This window comes from Hemicordylus capensis, chromosome 5 (genome assembly GCF_027244095.1).
Source record: "Hemicordylus capensis ecotype Gifberg chromosome 5, rHemCap1.1.pri, whole genome shotgun sequence".
Taxonomy (NCBI): domain Eukaryota; kingdom Metazoa; phylum Chordata; class Lepidosauria; order Squamata; family Cordylidae; genus Hemicordylus; species Hemicordylus capensis.
The window spans coordinates 237,363,837-237,384,992 of NC_069661.1; the positions used below are offsets into that span (position 1 = coordinate 237,363,837).

The 21,156-nt window shown below is 46.0% G+C and overlaps 1 protein-coding gene across 7 annotated transcripts in view; it reads right to left on the bottom strand.

Moving 5' to 3' along the window:
* Positions 1–21,156, bottom strand: part of CACNA2D4 (calcium voltage-gated channel auxiliary subunit alpha2delta 4) — a 301,745-nt gene that overhangs the window by 123,775 nt on the left and 156,814 nt on the right. For 6 of the 7 annotated variants that reach the window (XM_053255008.1, XM_053255006.1, XM_053255005.1 and 3 more), the window contains 2 exons: positions 14,196–14,323; positions 11,791–11,847 (listed from right to left, as the gene is read on the bottom strand). In XM_053255008.1, coding sequence (XP_053110983.1) covers positions 11,791–11,847; positions 14,196–14,323 — 185 coding nt within the window. The remainder of the gene's footprint in view (positions 1–11,790; positions 11,848–14,195; positions 14,324–21,156) is intronic. The other variant, XM_053255007.1, reaches the window with a different exon arrangement.

Sequence of the window (21,156 nt, forward strand, 5' to 3'; positions counted from 1 at the left end):
AGAGCAAATGAGGTGATCAACCTGTGCATGTTGTGTAGCACTGCAGGTTTCAGATGGTGGCTAACCTGACTGAATGTTCCTCCATAGAAAAATAAATCACTGCACATAGAAAACTAGCATGTCAAGGAGAAGACAAGCCTAGTACCCTTCTCCCAGATATAGTTTTCTATGTGTTTTTATTGTTATTTTATTGTTTTTATGTGGAAGCCTTCCATCATGTGAACTCCAACGTGCAGTGACACAGTCCAGAAACTGTTTCATTCATTGCCTCACCTGCAGCTAGTAAGAAGTGTTGGAGATGGAGTTCCAGTGCATCGACCTTTTATGCCAACTATCCTAATGACCACTAGGAGCACTGGTAGCAGAGGTAGCTAGTGAGGGTCTCCTTACCTGTCCCTGCTTGCCTCTGCTCTGTGACCCCTGCTTTGACTCCTCAGGTACTTCCTGTAGTGAGTCAGTCCTCTTATTTTTCTCCTAGAGAGAAGATGGAAACATCTCTCTCTCTCCCAGCCTATTCATTATGTAGTAGGGATGTGCACAGAAAATCTTCGGCACGGCGGGGGTAGAGCTTTAAGGGCGGGGGAGAGTGTACTCACCCCCCCCCGCGTTTCCCCTGCCGGTGCTCTCCAAATTTAAAGCCTCTCGGGGCGGCAGCATTCCTCCCTGCTGCCCCGTTCCCCCCGTCGGCTGGAAGTGGCCGGAAGTCGCGAGCGCAAACTCACAGAACCATGACCAACAATAGGGCAGCTGCCCAAAAGGAGTGGGATTCATAGAACAACAGAGCGCGCTTGCGACTTCCGGCCACTTCCGGCCGACGGGGGGAACGGAGCGGCAGGGAGGAACGCTGCCGCCCCAAGGGGCTTTAAATTTGGAGAGCGCCGGCGGGGGAAACGCGGTGGGGGGGGGAGTACACTCTCCCCCGCCCTTAAAGCTCTACCCCCGCCGGCACCGAAACGCCGAAACAGCCCCTACACCCAAAACGTTTCGGAGGCCTTTACAATGGCCTCCGAAATGTTTCGGGCACAAGCCTATTATGTAGCTGATAGATAGGATAGGTCTTTCCTATCTCAAATATACTTCAACAATATCAATTTAGTTTAGAATCTACAGTGATCTCCATGCATGTTACTTAAACAGCTGCAACAACTAAACTCTGCATTCTGTAACTGGAGTGGTAGCTTCCTTGGTGCTTTGCTAAATAATTACAACCCCCAACAGCGTTATGGGCCCAGCAGCCAAAGAGTCTGAAGCAGAGTGTTCCTTTTAAAGTGTAGCTGAATGAGTTAGTAAGACAGCATGGATCCAGACGTGAGCAGCGCTGCCCTCTCCAAGCTGAATGGATGGAATTACAAATCAATGGGTTATGAAAATGGAAGCCCTTCTGATGGCAAAAGGACTTAATGGAGCTCTCACAGAACCATGACCAACAATAGGGCAGCTGCCCAAAAGGAGTGGGATTCATAGAACAACAGAGCATATGGCTTGATTCTCCTAAATGTAAATGATGATACTCCTGCTAACTGGGCAGAGTCACCTTTTTAATGTGGTGATTCTCTTTATTTAGCAGAGGGAGAGTAACTGTCCCTATCCACCCCCAGCACATTACCTCCAGTGACCGTTGCTGGTGTCTATCTTATGTTTCTTTTTAGATTATGAGCCCTTTGGGAGACAGGGTTCCATCTTATTTGTTTCTTATTTCTCTGTGTAAACCACCCTGAGCCATTTTTGGAAGGGTGGTATAGAAATCAAATTAATAACAATAACAACAACAATAATAATGCAGTTCAAAGAGACTAAAATTGCCTCAGAAGTGTTGAAAAAGCTCAAAAAGCTGTATGGCAGAGTCTTCCGCAATGCAGCTGTCCGTTTAATTCAAAGGATTTGCAAAATGCAGCTCAAAGAAGGAGGGGATCTTTCAACTCATATAAATTGAATGCAGGAGATTACTTAAACAACATGGATCTACTTTGGATGATCAAGTGTTAATTGGCTTGATTCTGAGATCTTTGCCACAGAGTTATAACCATGTGAAGATGGCATTGGAAGGTTCAGATAATAAACTTGAATTGGAAACTGTAATTGCATGCTTGCAAGATTTCAGCCTTATACAGAGAGAAACAGATTTTGCAAAGCATGGGGGCAGTACCACAGCCTCTTTTGGCAAACAAAGACCTTGCTTTAACTGTAACAAAGCAGGGCATTTGTATGCTAATTGCCCAGAGCCCAAAGGCAGGGAAATGCAGAAAGAATTATAGAGGAGGAAAACCTGGATATGATAGCTACAGAGATGACTCACAGTCTGTGAATACAACAGGGAAGGAAGAAAGCTTTTCTCACAGAGAAGCAAACAGCATGCTAGTTTTGAAGAACAGGATACAGAGAGAGACAGTCAAAAGTTCAGGACTTACAAAGTAGCAAGCAGGAATGAAAGGAATGGTTTTATTATTGATTCTGGCACTACCCCAAATATTCTGAATTCCCCTGAACTGTTTATTGATTTAGACATAAATTACAGAGTTCCTGTTTTTGTTGGGAATAGGAATATGATTTTTTCGGTAGGGAAAGGAACCGCTGAGCTGCATTGCAGGCAGTCTGGTGGACAGATTGAGAGGACTTTGATCCAGGATGCTCTCTTTGTCCCTGATATGGAGAGGACCTTGATCTCTGTGGGACATGGGGTCAATAAAGGTTGCAAAGTGACTTTTGAGGACACAGTCTGCAACATCACCAAAGATTATGATTTAATTATGACAGCCTATATGCATGAAGATGGGCTTTTCCAACTGGACTGTGTAACTGAACAGGCAAGCCTCACAGCCTCATGCAAATACAAGAACTGTTCTACCGTATGGCATACAAGACTAGTGCATAGGCAAATAAATGCGATAAATGTGCTTGAGAAAAATGGACTAATTAAGGACTTTAAAATGGAATCATGCAAAGAAGCTGCCACTAGATGTCAAAGTTGCTTTCTTAGTAAAGGGGTGAGACCCAGCTTTTCTGGACAGACACAGAGGGAATCACAACATTCTCTGGAACTAATACATTCTGAAATTTGTGGTCCACTTGAACACAGCATGGGTGGCAATCACTACATACATTTATTGATGATTCTTCAAGATTTACTTATGTATATCCTCAGAGAGAAGAGTCATTTGAAAAATTTAAAGAGAATGTTGCACTGATCAATAACAAATTTGGAAGAAAGCTTCAAAGACTAAGGTCAAACAATGGAGGCGAATACATGTCAAATGACATGAAAAGATTCCTAAAGGAACATGGGATTTCACATGAAACTATTCCTGCATATACACCCAAACTCAATGGTGTGGAAGAGAGGAAAAATCACTCTCTACTAGAAATGACCAGACGCATGTTACATGATGCTGGCTTGGCAAATAAATTCTGGGGAGAAGCAGTGATGACTGCAAATTACTTGCAAAACAGACTGCCAACCAAAGCAATAGACAAGACAGCATTTGAACAATGGCATGGGTGCAAACCCTCTCTAAACCATATCAAAGTATTTGGATCAAAGGCTTATGTTCCAAAGACCAACCAAGAGAACCAAACTCAATTGCAGATGTGAACTGGGAGTATTGATGGGATATGTGCCTGGCCAAAAGGGATACAGAATCCTTGATCCTGCAGGTGGAGAGGTCAGAATTCGCAATGTGGTGTATTTTGATGAGAGACAAGGGCCAACTAGAGGTCATGTACCAGAACTAGTGCCAGAGATCCAGGTGAAAAAGGAGCCACATAAGTGGACTCTCATGAGGCAAGAGCCAGGCAGCAAATCCAAAGAATCTGTGCCAGAACCAGAAGCAGGTTCAGAAGGGAATACAGATTCAGAAGGGGCTGCACAGCCTAAGCCAGAACTGAGGTGCTCACAGAGGCCCAACAAAGAGGTTCCACCCAAAAGTCTCTCACTCATGACCAAAGGAGGAGAGATACAAGAACCCACCACATGGCAAGATATAGAAAAGATGCCAGCTGATGAAGCTGAGAAATGCAGAAAAGCAACATTAGAAGAAATTGATTCAATGCACAAAAATGAGACTTGGAGACTTTTGGAACTAGCAATAGCAATAGCACTTACATTTATATACCGCTTTATAGCCGGAGCTCTCTACCCACTGGAATAAAGACTGTGGGGTGCAAGTGGGTCTTCACAGTCAAGCAGGATGCAGAAGGGGATGTACAGCACTACAAGGCCAGACTAGTAGCCAAAGGATACTCCCAAATCTATGGCGAGGACTACAATGAGAACTTTGCACAGTTGTGAAACACACTTCAATTAGGACACTGCTCAGTGTGGCAGCAGCCAGAAAGATGCAAATGAACCACTTGGATGTAAAGACTGCCTTCCTACATGGGGAAATCAAGGAAGACATCTACATGCAACAGCCACCAGGCTTTGAGGTACCTGGAAGAAGGGGCTTGTGTGCAAACTACAAAAGAGAATCTATGGCTTAAAGTAAGCAGCCAGAGCGTGGAATGAGAAACTGAATCAACTGCTACTTAAGGAGGAGTTCATGCAAGGAAAAGCTAACCCCTGCCTATATTCAAGCAGTGCCTCCCACCCACAATAAATCAATTTAGTTTAGACTCTCCAGTGATCTCCATGTGTGTTACTTAAAATAGCTGCAACAACTAAACTCTACACTCTCTAACTGATGCTCTGCGGCCAGGCCAGCTAGTTCTAAATATTCCTTGTAGGAACTACTGTGAGTGTGTGAACCATGTTACTAATGAAGTTTCATAGCCCAGGGTTAAAATTTAAATACCCCAAGGTTTAGCAGGGAGGGATATATCCATATAGGCAGAAGTGGCTGCTAGGGCTGGCCATGGAATGTTCACTGAATTAGTTGCAGGCTATAGGGAGGGCAGCGAAATGTGGGAAACTTCTTTGTGGTAGCTACTTTCCCCCTTCTGCATCATAGGTGGTGCAAGACGGCGGGCGGGAGGACGAGCAAGTGCCCCTCCCAAGTAATTAATTCATCCTCTGCTCTGGACCCATGTGTTTACCTGAAGGCCTCATTTCCATTTATGTTTAGGATGGGCTCATTAACATGAAACATCCCCAGCATCTTGTGCTGCCAACAAACCATGCACCCCACCCCTGCCAGTGCTCAACTGGTTGATGCACGTGCATAGCATGGCCAAACTTGTTTCTCACACTCTTTTTCTGCACCCCTTCTCATCTTTTCTTTTTGCTAAAATCTGTGTTCCTTTCTATCTACCTCATTTGGGCAGGACTTCAATTTCTGAAGGAAGTTTTCTTGCCTTTTATTGCTTCCATGGTTTTTGATCTGTAAGTGTGAAAGTCTAGCTCTTGAACTGTCCTGATCTGCCATAACGACTGAACACAGTCTGCTGACCACACCTCAGTTGGCAACAGGCTTCATATGTGAACCAACCCATTGTGGTACCCTGTGATGCTCCCTGCTCTCCTCATATTTTTCCCAGTCCCACCAGGAAAGTGCTAATTAGTCAGAGGATTGCCCTTCATTTCTCCAGTAGCTGGATTAAATCTGTTTGAAAAATTATTTTGCCAGTTGGGACTCAGTTTATCAACAGAGAACCGGAAGCATTTGAGCCTTGCAATGCACTTGGTTTGCCAAAGAAGCAGCTGGAATGGACTAACTTTGTGATGGGTGATGGCAGGGTTCTCTAAGGGCACATTCTCACAATGATCTGGGCAGGTGGGAAAGTGGGAATCCTAGACCCAAGTGGCATGTGCACTCCTGTTTTTGTGATATGAGAACCCCCAAATGTAGGGCTTGCAATCACACCCAGCCCACATCAATCCTAGAGCAGCCACCCCAACAGAGGTGCACTTAGGTAATTTTGGAGCCTAAAGGCCTTTGGAGCCTCCCCCCTGCTGGAGCCCCGCCACCCCACTGCAAGTTAAGCATCATCCCCCTACACACACACACACACCGTGACACATGCAGTATTTTTAACACATGGGTTCTTGAGGACACAAATGGCAACTGAACTCATAAAAATGTAATAATATAAAACATGTATATTTATGCAAATATGCATTAGCAGAAACATTTCAACACACAACTTAACATATCCCCATCCCACATATTTCTTTCCCCACTCCCCTCTCTGTCTCTAAAGTACCTGGCAAAGGTCATAATTACTCTCAGCCACATGGCACAGTGCAGGCCAGCAGTGACCACACCACCCAGGACAGACTAAGGAGGATTTGGGGGGCCCCAGGGTGTGTGGAGACCCTGGACTTCAGCCCCAAAGTCCAGGGGTAAGAGTGCCACTGCACCCCAGATCAAATCCTAGATCACTGATCCTTCCCACCAGCCCAGATCATCATGAGACCATGCTCTAAGGAAGATTCAAAGAGCTACTTTGCTTTGTTCAGCTTCACAAACAGGTAGCACCAGACTCCCCTCAGACTGCACCACATCATTAAACTCCATCTACTGGAGAGGATGAAGTGAAAGGGGTATATGTAGTGGACAGGCAGCCAGCACTGATAGTGTTAACGGAAAACTACACCAGCTGACCTTGATTGACAGACTGGAAACCCTAAGTCGTGACCCAATCAGTTAACCAGGTGAGTGGGACTAGAGGGCTCCAGAGGGGCTTCTGGGAGGAAGAAGTGGGGTGACCCAGGTGTGAGAGGAACATGGATTCTGGCCAAGTTATCTCAGGGTGAGTCTGCAAATTCTTGTGAGACAGAATTGCAGGGGGACTTGTTCTCGCCAGGGATTTGGTGAGATTCAAGTGGGGAGGGAAGCCAAGGCTGGTGGCTTCAAAAGTTTAGAGCAGGAGGAAGTATTTTTTAGTAAGACTTGTGTTAGAAGTTATTTTCCTTTTTGTGTGTGTTGCTTTGTATACCTAAGTTTCTGTTTTCCTATAACTGAGTAACTGGATTACCTACGTGCCGCCTAAAAAAAAAAAAAAAGATCTGGGTGTTTTGAAGTTCTTTTGTAACCAACTAAGCATTTCTAAGTGCAACCAAAAAGCTGAAGCCTAAGACCAACTAGTTTGTAGCAACTTAAATTGTTTTTCTCTGTTTTTACAAACCCTCACAGAGTATTGGTTAACTCTCAGTGGGAAGGAGGGGAAGCCTCTAGTGCAAACTGTCTCCAAACGGACTGCTATGCCAGCTATCACTAACTCTCACCACATGCAGGCATAACGTGGAGTACAGGTTTTTTATATTTGTCCACTAATAAGGTAAAGAGAGAACCCTGGACTAAAGCACTCTAGCTCAGGCGGTCCAATCTCTAAAAATTTGGAGTGCTTGGTGGCAGCAAAGTAGTCTACCAGAAATATAGAATAGTTTTATGAGGAGCCCATCCAGGCAGCTCAGCAGGGATGACTCAGCGATCACTTCCCTCAAGTGAGCTGGTCTGAGTAGAAAGGTTATTATTCTTTACAATATATTCTATTACATTTAGTGGAGCTGTAATGTTTTGGAAAAAAATCTTCTGGGGAGAAATCGCAAAGGTCACAAAGCAGAAAATAACCCCAAACATCTATCTGTGTTAGGATCCCTACAGAGACTTGCTTCACAAATACCTTATTACTCTTTTATAGGTGGTGGTACACTTACAGAGAGAGTTAAGCACTCAAAAAAATTGGCATTAGAGGTTGTCATATGGCTTTATTAGGAAAAAACCATACAAATTTAGATCATCAAAAGGTCACACAGACGCAAATGCTGTTACTGCAGTATAGCAATAGCAATAGCAATAGCACTTACATTTATATACCGCTCTATAGCTGGAAGCTCTCTAAGCGGTTTACAATGATTTAGCATATTGCCCCCAACATTTCTGGGTACTCATTTTACCGACCTCGGAAGGATGGAAGGCTGAGTCAACCTTGAGCCCCTTGGTCAGGATCGATCTTGCAACCTTCTGGTTACAGGGTGGCAGTTTTACCACTGCGCCACCAGGGGCTCTTAATAAGTATGATTTATTTATTTTATTATTTATTGTTAAATTTATATACCGCCTTTCATTTTCTTCTTCTTTTTAGAATGTTCCCCTTCAGGTTGCATCTGGGGAGGTTCACATGAGTGAATGCACTTCTGTACAAAAATATTCCTTTCACATGGAACACTAGCATCATGGTGAGATGCTAAAACACTTCTCTTGGACATCTAGTTTCTAAGTGCCGAGATTCTTTTTGCATGGAGGTCCATCCAGGATAGAGAACCCCCATCTGCAGCCTGAAGTGGTACATTCTAGAGGTGAGTGCACCCCCTCATCTGCTGTTTGTGAGAACTAAGTCTAAGAACAGAGTGTAGACTAGAACTGTTTATATTTCTTAGTGCTGTGCAACTGTTCCGTTTTCTATGGTTACAGGGACATTCTGAAGGTCAGGATTTCTGATCATATTTTTTTCCTCTGTTTTATTTCTTCCCAGTATATTGCCTTACTAAATGTTCTGTCCCAACATAAGGGCTTTCCTTTCTCTTCCCCCGCAGTTCCCACACGTCATTATTTTTTATTCTTGGCTCCATCACTGGTGCCCAATATGTCCTGAACATGACTTTGCAGCTTTATTCAGTTTTAGCCTCAGGTCTTGTGCAATCCCCCCCCCGTCACACACACACAAAACAAAAAAACAAACAAAAAACCCTGAAATTAAGTTGATTTGTGGAAGGACATTGCACAGACCTAAGGGAGCACTTGTTCAATTCAAGGTCTCTCCTTCCGGATGGCATTCATATGCCTCAACCATTATCCTTGTGGCACTCAAAAGTCCCTTCTCTCTCTCTCACTTCTGCATGCAATTTTGGGGACAGGCAAAGGACACTGAAACCCTCCAGCAGGAAGCCATGTGACTTCTACACACTCCTGCAGAGTTATACATATAGATACAGCACAGTGCCTTAGGAAATGAGAGATTGCTGTTCACTCACTGGACGTGGTATTAATTCCAGATTCTGACCAGACTGGATATGGAAATGATAGAAGAAGAAGCAGCAGCAGCAGAAGAAGCAGATGATATTTCCCCCCATGGATATGTATTTTAATGTAGTGTTCCTAGCCAGATGACACAGGGTTTAGAATACCCCCAATACAGGCCTCCTCTCCTACAACTGAGGTTTTCAGCTTTTTTTTGTTCTGCTAGTACCTCTTTTTCGAGTACCACCTTTGTGCATACCACGGTCACCAGAAAAGGCTGCTGTGTGCAGGAGCAGGGGGGTTGCTGCACAGTGGTCCCCTACAGTGAGGGAGAGGCTTTGCCACTTGCTGCTGCCAATCTCTGCTTCATTCTGCACCTTCCTTCCTTGATATGTGCCTCTTCTGGAGGGACAAAATACTGCACAGCCACACCTTGTTGCCAGTACCCCTGCTGCTCCAGCCACCTTCACTTTCGGCAGAGCTGGGCCAGGCAGAGCTGTGCCTCATGGCCACCACTGTCCAGATGTTCGGGCTGGGTTGACATCAATTTTCAGCTGATTCCTGCCCCCTCCATCTGAATCCAGGGAAGCAGTGGAGGTGTTGTTTCACTTTTTGGAGACAGTAATGGATTGAATGTGGGCAAACAAGATGAAATTAAATCCAGATAAGACAAAGGTGCTGCTGGTCATTAGGAAAGCAAATCTAGGGCTAGGAGCGGGGGGGGGAGCTCTTCTGGACAGGACTGCACTCCCCTCTGAACAATTAAATTCACAACTAGAGGGAAGCTCCTGGATGGTCAGGTGCGCAGCTTCGGAAGCCAGTGGAAGAAGCCGGAGCTGGCCTCTGCCCCCCATGCCTTGCTCACAACTAGACTTGACCACTGTAAAGTGCCCTGCTTTGGGAAAGCATTTGGAAACGGCAGTCTAGAGCTAGTCCAAAATGTTGCAACCAGATTGTTTTCTGGAGCCCACTATAGGGATCACGTAGCCCCTTTGCTCTTTGATCTGCACTGGCTCCTGATCCATTTCCATTGAGGGGCAGCACAGTGTAGCAGTTAGTGTGTTGGACTAGGACTGGAGAGACCCAAGTTCAGATCCCAATTCAGCCATGAAATTCAAGGGGTGACTCAGGACCAGTCACTTAACCTACCTTGCTGGATTGTTGTGAAGGCGAAACGTAACCACATACATCACTCTGGGCTTCTTGGAGAGCGGGATATAAATGTAAAAATCCGTTTCCAAGCTCAGTTCAAAGTGTCAAGCCCTTTATAGTGTTGGGACCGGTTTTCTTAGGGATCATCTTCTGCTGTGTGAACTGGCCTGCTGAAGATTCTCTGCAGAGGCCCTGTTCCACGTCCCACCCCCATACCCGTTTGGTGGTAACACAGTAGAATCTTTTCAGTGAGGACGCCTGGGCTTTGGCATCCCCTCCTGAAGGAGGCACAGATGGCCTGCTCTCATTAGAGGTCTTTCTCTGGGCCGTCAAGATGTTTTTCTTTCAACAAGCATTTGACCTCTGATCGTTTATCTCCTGCTTGCTTAGTGATTCTTTTCTTCTGCACTGTGGTTTAATTGTGTTTCTTCACTGAATTGTATTTGGGTTTTAATTTTGTAAGTAGCTTTGAGCGCCTTGTGTCAGAAAAGCAGCCTATAAATATTGCAAGTAATAAATAAATATTCCATGAGAATGCCTTCACTTCCAGGTCCTGCTCCCCTGCAAAAGAGCTTCCAGAAATAACACAGCCAGATGTGGGAAGATTAGTTTCTAGAGGTGTTTATATCATTATCACAAAGTGCTACCGGAGGTAGGCGGGTGGTAAAGATAAGTGGCAAGCGTGTTACGCAATTTACAGACAGCTACGAAGTGCAATGTGATGCAAGATGGAAAGAGAATAAAAGAAAAGTACTTCCTTCCACACCTGCCATATTTTCTTGCCATATTTTCCTCCCTCCAAGTGTGGGCCCCTAGACAAAGGGACTTTGTTGGACAAAGACCATTCTGGCTGGGAATTATGGGAGTTGTGTTTCGACATCTGAGACCCATCTTTGAGAAACCCTGTGTTAAGGTATATGTAGCATACGCCCAGTTGTCAGCTTTTAAATTTAAAAATATAAGTCCGGAGTACAGCTGAGATGGGAAGTTGATGGACCAAGGGTGGAGCCTGCACAAATTAATCTGGCCAATCAGATGGGACCTGATAAGTGATGGGTGGAGGCTGGCAGAATCGGGCAGGTCAGAGATGGAGCCACAGAAGAACAGGGTTGGGTCAACCACACAGAAATCTGTATCAGGTCTGTTCTCAGGTTTACTGATTTTTCAGATCTAATACCGGTTATCTGCCAGAAGATGGTTTTACTGGTTGAACCAGCTGAATAATAAGAGAGCTGGCCATTCCAGAAGCAAGATAAAAGGGAAAATGGAAAGGGGAGGGTTCAGGTTGTACTTTCTCTCAGCTTTCTCCCACATACTTTATATCTTTCTTTCTACACACTTTAGCCTTCTTTCCCCACCCCAGTTTCCTCTTCCTCTTTCTGCAACTGACTTCTCCACCCACACCACCCTCCCTCCCACTACGATGCCAAAAAAAGCTTCACTGCAAAAGCATTGTGCACCCTGACGACAGCGCCTGAGCACAGAAGGGTTGAGCGAGAGCTTGGAGAAGGTTTCTTATATATTTTTTCCTGACCTTTTGTAGTTTCCAAACTTCACATTGGTTTTTATCTGGAGTAAAAGGGATCCTTTTGGGATATTTATTTACTTAATGTATTTGTATACAGCCCAAAACTTAAGTCTCTGGAAGATTTGCTTGAAACTTTTCACTGTAACAGTCAGGCACATGGCCGGAAATTTTGTGATGGATGGAGCAGGGCTAACTGAAGAACAACAGGTTGCTTACCTGAATCTTTCGTTCTTCTAGTGGTCATCTGTTCTCTTACATGCTTGGGCTTTGCACCTGCACAGAGACCACATCGGGCACATTCCAAGCTTTCATCTTCTTTTTAGTTTTGGAGGAACCAACCCCTTCCCTCATTATGCACATGTGTCGCCCTTTCCCTCCTCAGTCCTTGAGTCTGAGGCAAGAATCTCTCCCAGCCCTATCTTGGCAACGTACTGTATGCTTTGGTAGTTTGTTGGTTCAATTAAAAAATCTTGTCCTATTAAAAAATAATAATAAATCTTGTCCTATCTTGGAGATGCTGCCAGGGAGGGAAGGTGGAACCTTCTGCTCTTCCCAGAGTGGCTCCATCCCCTAAGGAGAATATCTTCCAGTGCTCACACTTCTAGTCTCCCATTCAAATGCAACCAGGGTGGACCCTGCTTAGCTAAGGGAACAAGTTATGCTCGCTACCACCAGACCAGCAAATCAGCCAGAATATAAATGCAGGTAGCCTAATATTTTTTAAAGAGATGCAGTTGTGTTACTTCTTAAGGTCAAACTAGATGTGACGTTAAAGTGTGTCTGTGAATTCCATGTTTGGGATTTCTGACACCTACCTTTTATTAACCAAAAGCAGACGCAAGGGCCCAAATCCAGATTGGAGCCATGACATAGGGTGGGGGGTTAGCCCTCCCCCGCAACCCTGGCATCATTTTCCCACTGAAAATCCCCCTGTAGCAGTCATGGCCTTGACTCTGAGCAACTCACCACACACTAAATAGAGAGAGAAATGCCACTTCAAAAGGTGCCCCTTTGCCTAGTAATCCTTCACTAAAGGGGTATACACACATGACCACTGTGGACCTTAGAACACATGGGAGTTGGGCATAGCGATGGGCCAGCCGATACAATCCTGATTTCCCCTTTAGGCATTCATGTATATACAGAAGCTCATCTGCAAAGGGTTTCTATGAACATATGATGTTGGCCCAGTCAGAGTAATCTAACTCAGTGTTGTTGACACATGCTGACAGCAGCTCTCCAGGATCTCGGAGGGAGTTCTTTCCCAGCCTGACCGGGAGATGCAAGAGACTGGACTTCGGTCTTTCTGCACACAAAACACAACAATGCCCCTCCCCATATGATTATGTCTCTACTGTTTGCAGGATGGAACATTGGAGCTGCAAAGACCGCGCAGAGTGGTAGGCAGGCCTATTAATCATTGCACTAATTTGCGTAATAGTCAGCCCGTTACATAAACGAGAAGAGGTTATTCTGTTTTTATCTTGTTTTGACAAGAGTGGGTTTGTCATGGTTTTGCCAACAAACTGGGTAGTGTATACTGCAACTCTCTTGCTAAGTGAAGGCTCTGTTGGTGGTCGTCATCATCATCTCAGCTTTTGCCATTGCGATGCTGTAGTGCAGGCTTTGCTCACCATGAAAAATGACATGCAGAAGGGTACTTCCAGGCATCCAAAATTAGCCCAACACAGAACGACTCTGAGGGCAATTTGTGCCATATGCTTTCATTAATCACGCAGCAGGTGTGTCAAAATTGCACTTAGGTAATGGATAGATGTGGGGGGCTCATTTCAGATTTGTTAAGTGGAATTGCACTTGCCAGCCTATCAATCAGTTACCAATTTGACATGTGTTTACCCCAAGGTTGTACATGGTGGGAAAGCAACAGAAAAGCTCTGAACCTCCCTGATCTGGAGCTGATTTTCACTGTATGAAGACACTTAAAGTGGAAGCAGAGGTGTCAATATTGTTTCTTTTCCAACTTTAGACTTGGCTGTTTCCAAGGCTGTAGCCAGAGGGAGACACCTCAGGAATATTCCAAACCACCCTCCAAATGTTCAGCTCTAATTTAAAAACATGTATATAGGGTGGCCGGCCTACAGATACAAGGAAAAACATGGAGTTAGTTTTCTACTCCATTGTTCACTAGCTAGATTTTAACCAGCTAGATTTTAATCTAGCGGTGCGTTTGAAACCCAGACATGGGAATTCCCACATCTTTATTGTTTGTTTACCAAAGGCCACTGCAGGGGGCTGGTCTGGATAAGGACTGTGGCATAGGGAGAGGGGTGTAGTTTTCCTCCCAAAAACTGCCCCTCTGAAGCTTCTATTTGAGTGTGAAGCTTTTTGCTGCTTTGAGAGCAAATAGCAGCTTAGGGTCCTGTTCTGAGGAAAAGTAAAGCAAGACTGTTCTACAGAGCTTTGGAGAGCTACAAGAGGATGTGTTGATCAAAGGAGTCCTAGCTCCACCTGAGTGTTTTGCCACTGCTCTGCTATGAAGGCCAAAATGGTGGCTGAAAAAAATAACCTAACTTTATGAGCCTTCACTTCTGCTAACAAGCTGCTTTCTGGCTGACTTCGCATAAATTGTATTAAAAACACATACATTACATAAGATTTACCTGAACTTTCTTCAAAAGGAATGCTATAAATGAAGCTCCCTGAGGGATGTTCAGCTGCTCGGCGGTACCACAGGGGGAAGTGGTCCATGGTGAACATGCTCTCCTTATCACCACTGGTCAGGAACTTACTGAAAGAAGAGAAGAAAGGCATAACTTTTTCTTCATATGGAAAAAAGAAGTCCAATCATTGCACTTCAGAGTATACAAAGCATCTCAAGTTCTTTTTTAAAAGTCATGTCCTGGGAAGGCTCTATTGTCTTAGATTCCCACCAATCCCCCCACAGCTGCCTCCACACAACCACACAGCATCAAATGCTTCTGGGGCCTCCAGTTCTTGGGAGCAGCTTTGGGAGGGCATAGGAGATTGCAGCAGAAAGAAAAAGGAAGGAAAAACCCATTTTGTGAACAAAACACAATTTGCAGCTCTGAAGGGCCAACTCTTAATATTTATCAGTTTTTAAAAACAGATATAGAAATTAATAAGATAAACAAACACAAGCAGAAAAAGATAATACAGTTCAACACAATGTTAAATAAAATAGTGTACCATGACAAAAATAGGAAAATGACTTTTCCTTCCCCCCCCAATATTGATCAGCTGTGAGATATCTATAGATTAATTTAGCATTTTTCTTTTTTGATTTTCACAGCATGTTCTAGAATTTTCTAAAAAATATTTATTTATTTCTGAAGTGAAAGTCACACATTAACCTTTTTAAATTTCTGTTTCGCCTACCAAGACTTTGCCATTGGGGCGATTCTCACGATCAACAAAAATCGGGCTAGCAGAGGTTGTTGTTGACCGTAAGAACCACCGGGCTCGCAGCCAAGCCCGGTGGTTCTTGAGCGGGTAACCCGCTCGAGAACCCCTGCTAAAAAGCAGGTTTGCGGAGCGAGTGCTCCAGCAAACCTGCTTTTTAGGAGCGTGAGTAGCCTACTCATGAGTAGACCCCCAGCTGGGGTTCTCCCCAGTATGCCCTGTGCACTCACGCAGGGCATACTGGGGCTTGCGGGGGCCGCGCAGCCCCGCTCCCCCCAGCCCCCGCCAGCTCCGTCATGGAGCTGGCAACCGTGTGGGCGGCCAATCCAGCCGCCCAGGGCTCCCGCTTAGCCCGCTCTCCCCGCAGTTGTTACAAAAGCGTGGGGATCGTGAGACCCGCCTCATTGTGAGACCCCCCTCATCAAAAGGATCGTGGGACCCGCCTCATTGTGTTTTTGCTACGTTGTCTCTCTGCACTGCACATTGTTCTCTTTAAAAACAAACAAACCACAACTGTCAATTTATTTAATTGGCTTTTCTACTGCCCTCAGAAATCTTCCAAGGCAGTTTGCAACACTACTAAAAATACAATTGGAACAATTACAAATACAAATCTAAAGCAAGAAGACATCCCAATCAGGGGTACCACAGGTAAAAATGGTCTCGAAAATGTCCATTATTATCCTAACTCACAAAGGCAATGATTCCTACAGCTCACTCATTTCACTTCCTTTCCAGTCAGTCAACTCATTTCAGCCAGCTAGCATACGTTGAGGCTGAGAAGCAAGCAAGCAAGCAGAGCCCATTTCCTGTTCAGCCAATCCCTTGTCTTCTCCTTGACTATGTTTTGCGGCTAGTCCAGGGGCATAACGATAGGGGGGCAGGCAGGGCACGGAGTGACCGAGTGAGCGCGGCGGTGGCGGGCGGCGGCGGATTGCCGAGTGTGCAGAGCGACGCCGAGGCCTGCCGTCTGAACTGCACAGGCACGCCTCGCAGTTGGGAAGCGACGCCGGGCCAGACAGCAGGGCTCGGCGTTGCTCTGCGCACTCGGCGATCCGCCGCTGCCCACCACCGCCGCACTCACTCCCGCCGCCGCCCGCCGCCGCCGCGCAATCTGCCGCCCACCCCCGCCGCACTCACTCGGTCACTCCCATGCCGCCACTGTGCGCCACAAGCCATGGGGCACACGATCCACTGCTGCCCGCCACCGCCACGGAGTCCGGCCAGGGCGCAGGTATGTGGGGGGGGGGGGCAATTTCAGGGGCAGAGCTTGCCCTGGGAGCTGTTTCCCCCCGTTACGCCTCTGGGCTAGTCCAAAAGTCCACATTCAGTGTTCATATGCCCTCAACTGCCACTCACTTGTAGTGTTCTCATTGCATATATACAGTGTCCTCAACTGCCTTTGCTCCTTTCAAGCTTGCATGAGAAGCCAGAGTTTTTTCTGTTGCTTGTAGTGGGCCAAAAGTGGGGATGGCGACTAAGGACCTTTCTTCAAAAACCCAAATTCTCCTGCATGTGATGTGTGTGGGGGGGTGTTTCCCCTGAACTGTGGACACACTTCTGCCTTCTCCCTCCAGCTACTTTGGCATCCAACCATCTGCACGTGCATGAAGGGGGCCTTATTAGGTGCTCAAAAGATCTAGGTCCCAGGCTCACACAGGCCCTGGCTCAGGCCCACAGCTTCCTTGTTTTGATCATTCCTTTTCATGCTTTCTGAAAGGATGAAACTCAATACTCTCTTCCAGTTTTTGAAGTCACTATGCATGAGTACATCCTCCTATATATGGCATGTTTTGGCCAGCGGTGGGGTATGTTTTACTGTGCATTAGTATCTCACCCCTCAACGTTTTCTTTTTTGTGGCAGCTTTGCCACCTGCAGTTTTTTTAAAACAGTACTTTCTGATGTGGTTATCCACATCCTTCTCCTATGCTATCACCACTGCCTGTCTTCCCTAAGGAACACTTACAAGGCAGGACTGCCATGTGCAGAGATCCCAGGTCCATGCTGGTAAGACTTGAGAGGAGATGCAAGCACATAGGCCTATAGCTATGTGCCCTGCTAACTTGGCAACCCCTGCTAACTGGGCAAAGAGGCACCTTTTAATTTGGTGATTCTCTTTATTTAGCAGGGGGAGAGTAACTGGCCCTATCCACCCCCAGCACAGTACCTCCAGTGACTGTTGCTGGTGTCTATCTTACAATTCTTTTTAGATTGTGAGCCCTTCGGGGACAGGGTTCCATCTTATTTGTTTGTTATTTCTCTGTGTAAACCGCCCTGAGCCATTTTTGGAGGGGCGGTATAGAAATAGAATAAATAAAATAAATAAATAAATAAATAAAATAGCAGAGGGGCAGGATAGCAGAGCAGAGCAAGAGACTGGAGGTCTGGTAGCATCAGGCTGAAAAGGATATACAATGGCAAGCTTGGCAGAGAAAACAAAAGTACTGAGAAGGTAGCAGAAAACTGGGGAGTTGAAGACTGCTGCTTGCAAAGCTGCTGCTCCAGCAAGCAGAAGGCACTGAGAGTCCTGGGAGGTTGATAAAAAGATATAGCTGGTCACAGGCTGCTTGGTCATTATGAACTGCTGCTGATCCTGGTTCTGATACCCACACAAGGAGGAGGCCTCTTGCTCACAAGGTGCCTAGTCCAACTGGCAGTGATGAGCTGCCAAATGTGCACTCATCTCGATCATTCCTGCAGAGTGAAGCATGCCTTGCGGTGCTGGCTTTCTTGCAGACCCGGGGGATCATCCATATTGGAAACTTGTGGAGCCCCCGGGGTCTCTAGCCATGGAAGAATGGACCCAGAAGTAGATGGTGGTGGGTCTACATAGTCTGGCGTTTCTGCTGTGCATTCAAGGTCCTTTTCCTGGGTAGCCTGGGAATCAGGGTCCACCTCAGCAAGGGTTTGGGATTCCTCTTATTCTGATAGGTGATCTTGGGGGCTCTGCTGGAGACTCTTCTGGATCCTCATCCCAGAATTCCGCCAAAGGTCTGGTTTAGGGATGTGCACGAACCTGTTTGGAGGCCCTTTTACGAGCCTCTGAACAGGTTCAAACACGGGGCCGGTTTGAAGTTCAAAGGTGGCAGGGGTGCCGCTTTAAGGGCAGGGGAGGGTTCACTTACCACTCCCACCGCTTTCCCTCCGCCAGTGCCCATTGCTGTTAAAAGTCTTTGGGGTGGCAGCATACCTCCCTGCCTCCCCGTTGCCCTGCTCGGCCAGAAGTGGCTGGAAGTAACAGGCGTGCGCGCATACTTGTCTGCCGTGCATGTACGAGCATGCAACAGGCGCATGCACGCCTGGCACTTCTGGCCGAGGAGGGCAATGGGGTGGCAGGGAGGTACACTGCTGTCCCGAAGACTTTTAACAGCAGCGGGCACCGGCGGGGGGAAAGCGGTGAGAGGGGTAAGTGCACCCTCCCCCACTCTGAAAGCAGCACCCCCGCTGCCTTCAAACCACCCAGCCACGGTTCCATGCACATCCCTAGTCTGGTTAGATCCAAACCCTCAACGGAAGACTCTCTGACAGATGCATGGGGCCCAGTCCAGATACTGCCTCCTCTACTGAACCCAGCAGCTGGGTTGCTACCGGGCATGAAGCCAAGGCCCCCACACATCCAAGAAGACAGCCCCCATGGCAACCACCTTGTTTCATAGCTGCTTCTCTAACCAACACAAAATCATTTTATATAGATCTAACTAGGAGTTTATTCAGAAACAACTCCTTTTTCTCCTTCTCCTTTTGCTCCCTTTCCCTCTCTGACTCCCCCCACCCCACAAACACACTCTCTCTACAGGATCCCCATTAGGACGAACTTTTTAAAGAATAAAACATAAAAGATACTGGATTATTGATTGATTGATTGATTGATTGATTGATTGATTGATTGGATGGATTGATTTCTATACCGCCCTTCCAAAAATGGCTCAAGGCGGTTCACACAGAGAAATAACAAATAAATAAGATAGAATACAATACACCTTCCCCTCCTTCTTGCACACAAATGGAAAAGGGAAAGGAAAGAGAGTGGAAGAGGACATAGGGAGAAGGCTCCCGGCTCCATCACTTCCCCTTCTCTTAGCAAGCACACAGAAGGGGAAGTGGGGAGGCTGCAGGTTGGAAGAGGCAGTGACAGGGAGCACCCACTGGGCTGGAACAGCTAATTCCAGAATGCACCCCACTCGCCATCACCTCCTGCTTCATCCAAACAAGGTCATGGGGGGGGGAGCAGGCAGATGATTCAGGGTACCCAGTCCAACATTTGGGACACATCCCCTTGTATCCAGTGCTAGCAACGCCAATGTGTGGCATACCTATCTGACTACTAGAAGAGGCGATATTGTAGATGGGGGAGAGGAGAGAGTAGGCAGTTATCTAAAATCACCTATTTCAAGCTCAGGGCAGAGATACCACCCAAGAATAGCCTAGTTCACAGTTCAGTCTCTTTGCCACTATGATACACCAACTACTTTTGTTTCTGTTTACACCACACTGTCTTTCCCCCGAGAAGCATCCCCAATGAGCCACTGAAAGTATAATGACAGCAGGTATAGGGTGACATCAATATGATCTGCAGTACATGGAAAGGACCCCAAAGCCTTTTTTTTTTAATAAATTGTGTACTTTACAACATGTATGAGTGTCACTTCATCATCCATTACAGAAGCATTGCAGAGAGGGATAGAGCTGCTGTTTTTATAGCTCCCAGCTATGCTATACAAGCATTTTAGGACCAAAAAAAAAAAAAGGATTGTGCCTACCAGGGGAGATTTAGAGAGACACACTAAGCTTTCAAGCAGTATTTGGCTGTGTAAAAAGACCTATTTCTCTCCTTCCTCCCAGAAAGCTGCTTCTGTTGTTTTAAGGGCACACAAAGCAATTGGGATAAGGGGTCAGGCCAAAACGTCCAACACACTTTGTTTATGGGGCTGGATACATGAAATGTTGATATGTGCCTAAACAGCTGCAACTCCATTATCTGGTCTTCTTCTCCTGAGCTATCAAAGCTCCTGGTTATCTTTTACACTGCTCTAAATATGAACCCCAGGTGAACTGAATGTCTGGAAACCCCAAATACTATTCAGATCAATGAAAAGGTACAGCATCTACTTGTACATGACCTTACTGAAATAACCAGTTTTAGCAACAGAAGAAAAATTACAAGACCAATATCCTGATTCCCAAATGCCCACCTGATTCCTGGGGCACTCTTGAGCCTGCGTTCGAATACTCCATGGAAATATTGATCAATTCACATATGGTTCACGTATGCATGCCCAACAACTGACCAGCTTCCTATATTGGAATATATTCCTATATTCCCTCCACTAGCTTCCTATATTGCTGCTACCTGATATAGATGTTCCCATAGTCTGGGAAACATACCAGCAGGATAGGGTTGTGTGTTTTGTTTGTTTTTCTGTTTTGTTTTTGGCCCAAATCCGAAACACCCCCATTTTGTTCTTTGTTCAAAATCAGCCAATCCGAAACACCCCAATTTTGTTCTTTGTTCGAAATTGCAAAATCCGAATCTGAAACATTTTGGATTTTGAAAAATGGCCCCGGGGGAAAACCAGTGGGTGGGGGTGGTAATGCCCAATGGGTGGAAACTACCACCCAAATTTCAGAGGAATTGGGCAAAGGGCTGATTTTTGGTGAATTTTTGAAGTATAGGATTTTTCCCATAGGGAAGAATGGAGGTTTCAGCAAAAGTATAGTTTCATGTTCGGGGGGAAAGGGGTGGCCCAAAGCAGAGTAGGGTGGGTGGTAGTGCCCAGTGGGGGCAAGGAAGCTGCCAGAATTATTTCAAAGGAATTGGGCAGAGGGCTGATTTTTAAAGATGTAATGGAGTTTGCGCGTCTGTAAAGTTCTTCCTCATAGGGAATGATGGACCTCTATAATTCCTGCACTTGGGGGGCACCAGGGTGGCCCAGAGTGAGTGGTGATGTAGAGCACATAGGGTGCCAACCACCCACATGGGTTGCTAACCCATGGGGTACTGGGTTCTGTTGTTTCTAAGATGTTTGAGTGTAGATTCAGATTCTATGGTAGCATATGAGAGTGGATTCATGGTTTGTCATTGAAAATCTCATATGCTACCAGAGAATCTATACTCAGAACACCTCAGAAACAACATAACCCAGCACCCCATGGGTTAGCAACCCATGGGGGTGGTTGGCACCCTGTGTGCACTACACCAC